At 54.2% G+C, this 3,609-nt stretch overlaps 1 protein-coding gene across 4 annotated transcripts in view; it reads left to right on the top strand.

Annotated features, from left to right (window-relative positions):
• The window catches only part of DUS2 (dihydrouridine synthase 2), a 79,947-nt gene that overhangs the window by 74,123 nt on the left and 2,215 nt on the right, over nucleotides 1–3,609 (top strand). For all 4 annotated transcript variants that reach the window (XM_011932040.1, XM_011932039.1, XM_011932041.1 and 1 more), the window contains 3 exons: nucleotides 301–422; nucleotides 1,622–1,771; nucleotides 2,893–2,980. In XM_011932040.1, the coding sequence (XP_011787430.1) occupies nucleotides 301–422; nucleotides 1,622–1,771; nucleotides 2,893–2,980 (360 nt within the window). The remainder of the gene's footprint in view (nucleotides 1–300; nucleotides 423–1,621; nucleotides 1,772–2,892; nucleotides 2,981–3,609) is intronic.

Raw genomic sequence — 3,609 nt, 5'->3', positions numbered from 1 at the left:
GCCTCCCAAAGTGCTGGGATTACAGGCTTGAGCCACCGCGCCTGGCCAATTTTCTTTTTTTAATTTTTGTAGAGTTGAGTCTTATGTTGCCCAGGCTGTTCTTCAACTCCCAGCCTCAAGCAATCTTCCTACAGATGTGAGCCACTGCTCCTGGCCAGTGGTGGTGGTTCTTATGGGGGTCACATTGCCTTGCTGCACATACATCTCTAGTGCCTTCTTGGAGCCCCTTTCCCTGCCATTAGAACATAGCCCAGGCCTTAGAGCCTGCCTGGGCATCAGGCGAGTCATTTATTCTCTCAGGCGGTGCAGTATGACAACCACTACACCAACACCAAGTACTGCTTGTGCCAGATGCTACGAGAACAGCTGGAGTCACCCCAGGGAAGGTTGCTCCATGCTGCCCAGTCTTCCCGGGAAATTTGGTAAGAGGCACAATAAGATGTCCATCTGTCCTTGTACACATTGCCCAAGTTTGACTTTGAGCCCTAAGCTGACTCCACTAGGGGACCAGGGACACAGCTTCTGGATGTAGATGTAGAGGAGTGGAGTGATGGTATAGCTTTGCCTCCCAGGAGGGGATTCTTTGAAAGCTTTGAAACGTCCCATCCCTGGATGGATTAGCAGAGCTCTGGGAACTAGGGTACTAGGAGGATAGAGGAATGCAAAGGAAGGGGGTTTCCCATAAATGGGATGGTCACAGGCCAGGCCACCAGGAACCAGTGTTCAGGAGAATTGGGCTGTAGCATGGAGTCTCTCCCTTGAGCCTGCAGTCACACCCATCACCCGGCAGTTTGAGAGACCACCTGTTGATTCTCTAGATCAGGCGCAGCTCTAGCTCAGATGGTTGACAGCTGAGGCCCTTCGCAAGCTGGCCTAGCCACTGCCCCCACAGCTCCCTGTCTACCTGTCTGCTTCCAGACCTCCACACCTGTGCTTGTAATGGGTCCTCTGCCTGGAAGGCTCTCTCCCTCTCACATGAGCTATCTGTAGCCTCCGTCTTTTATAGATGCCTTTCTGAACCACTTTTGCCATTGGGGATCTATCTTCATTTGAGTCTTCCGGCCCTCAAGATGTTTCCTAGAAGGGAAAAACCCTTGCCAGAGCCCTCCTCCCACCCTTCGCTTGTGGCCAAGGTTCAGTCCCTACCCCACATAACTCTGTAGCTCTGGGTGGTGCCTCAGTGTCAGCTGAGACCCATGTATAACTGCCTGTGGCTGGGCGGGAAGTGGGGAACCACTTAGTGGTCAGGCCTCTGTCTCTTCCTCCCATGGGCCCATGTGCTTGATCAGCATTGGTCAACTCAGTCATGGCTGACTGGGGACACTATCTGTGTGCTCCCCCTCGGGAGAGAGGCTGCAGGTCGTGGGGCTGACCTTTACAACCTTTGCCAACCAGTCCAACCTCCCTCCAGTGTCCACACTTGGGTTCACATTCACTGTCCATCTTCCAGTCCAGGGTAATCCCAGGGCTGGGCAGGAGGCACATTCTGATGGCCAGGCCCCGCTGGTGTTTTGTTGTATGTGGTAGAGGAGTTTCTCAGTGGTGGGGCCCTGGGGTCCTGCAGTACCCTGGATGCTGGCTCCACTAAAGTGTTTGCCCTGGTCTGCTTCTTCCTCTTTAGTGAGGCTTTTGGCCTTGGTGCCTTCTATGAGGAGACCACACAGGAGCTGGATGCCCAGCGGGCCAAGCTGTCAGCCAGGACTTCAGAGGAGACAGGGGAGCCAGCTGAAGATACCTCTGGTGTCATTAAGATGGCTGTCAAATTTGACCGGTAGGTCTCCAGCTTGGCCTCAGCTTGGGCTGGGGCCACCACCCTTGGGGTCCCAATGGGCCAGCAAATTGGCTGCTGTATGTGCTTAATGTCAAACGTAGGGGCCACAGGTCTTCTTGGTTTGGAAACTTGTTCTAAATTTTCAGCATCCCATAGAAGGTGCTTTCAGGGAAGATAGTTCCTGAAAGGCTGTCCCAAGGATGACTGAACTCTACTTTTTCCCTGACTCACCGCTTCCCACAACTCAGGGCAGGGGGGACTTGTCTCCTGTTCCTGAAAGTCTGTGCTTTTCCAAGGCCCTGAGAAGCTGGCTGCTTGCATGGAGCTCCTCAAACAAGAGTAGGACCCTAGCCCTCATTTGGCTCTGCAGCCCTGCCCACACCCAGTGCCCCTCACCACCCCTGTGGTGCCCTCTCAAGCTGCTTACGCCTCAGATTGTGACTCAGCTTTGAATGGTGCCCTCCTCTGGGATCTGAGCCTTTCTCCAGTCCCCACGACCAGACAGGAGCCAGTGTTGTCTGGCAGAGGGGTGGAGAGGGGAGCGGTGGGGGGATAGCTGTTGGGCAGTCAGATGCCAGGGAGAGTTCCAGTTGGGAAGTTGGAATATGACCCCTCCCACCCTGTCACTATGTCACCCTGTCACAGGCTGACTCTGAAACCAGATTCCATGTGTCCATGGCTGCAGCAGATGATCTTGACACTTGGCAGGCGTAATCAGGGTGGGTGCTGAGCTAGATCCCCGAGACCATTGTCTGACCACCTCCATTGCCCACTTCCACCCACTCCCTACTGACCTTGTCTTGAGTGGCAAGCTTCCTTCTTGGATATTGAAGATTGTTTTTCCAGGCTGGACCTCAGAGTACTGGGAGTTCATTCCCCCTTCCCCTACAATTTCCTGAGCATGCCAAAATTCATCTTCCCTTTAGGGAGAACCCAGGTCCAAGCTGCTGGTGAGACAGGAATGGGAGCCCAGGGGAGCACGCACAGAAGCCTTAAGGCAGCAGCTCGGTGTCTCAGTTCTTCTCATTTCTGCAGCTCCTATCAGGAGCTGAGTAATGCCCTGGCTGAGGGAGGGAGTGGTGATGGTGGGCGACCCCAACTGCTTCCTTTCCTTTCCCCAGGAGAGCATACCCAGCCCAGATCACCCCCAAGATGTGCCTACTAGAGTGGTGCCGGAGGGAGAAGTTGGCACAGCCTGTGTATGAAACGGTGAGTTCCTGGCTGTGGCCTGCCCTGCAGCCAGCCATGGCACTCCCATGGTTTACACCCTCAACTCTAGACTGCCAGGTTGGAGCCTGGCCTTGCTCTCTGTAGGCATGGAGAAGCTGCTGGTGGCCAGGTCAGTTGCTGATAGCCCCTCCCCTCTTACAGTGGCCTGTTGTCCAATTCAGCCAGACATCTCTCTTTTTTTTTTTTTTTGGAAACAGAGTCTAATTTTTTTTTTTTTAGGGGTCTTGGCTGGGTGCTGTGGCTCACGCCTGTAATCCCAGCACTTTGGGAGGCTGAGGCAGGTGGATCATGAAGTCAGGAGTTCAAGACCAGCCTGGCCAAGATGGTGGAGCCCTGTCTCTCCTAAAAATACAAAAAAAATAGCTGGGCGTGGTGGTGGGTGCCTGTAATCCCAGCTACTTGGGAGGCTGAGGCAGAGAACTGCTTAAACCTGGGAGGCGGAGGTTGCAGTTAGCTGAGATCATGCTACTGCACTCCAGCCTGGGCAGCAGAGCGAGTCTGTCTCGAAAAAAAGAAACGGGGTCTTGCTTTGTTGCCCAGGCAGGCTGGTCTCAAACTGCTATGTTTAAGTGGTCCTCCCTCCTCAGCCTCCCAAAGTGCTGGGATTA

The sequence above is a fragment of the Colobus angolensis genome, unplaced genomic scaffold (genome assembly GCF_000951035.1).
Source record: "Colobus angolensis palliatus isolate OR3802 unplaced genomic scaffold, Cang.pa_1.0 Scaffold93, whole genome shotgun sequence".
NCBI lineage: Eukaryota > Metazoa > Chordata > Mammalia > Primates > Cercopithecidae > Colobus > Colobus angolensis.
The sequence above is the reverse complement of the archived record's forward strand: the minus strand, read 5'-3'. Positions and strand labels throughout refer to the sequence as shown.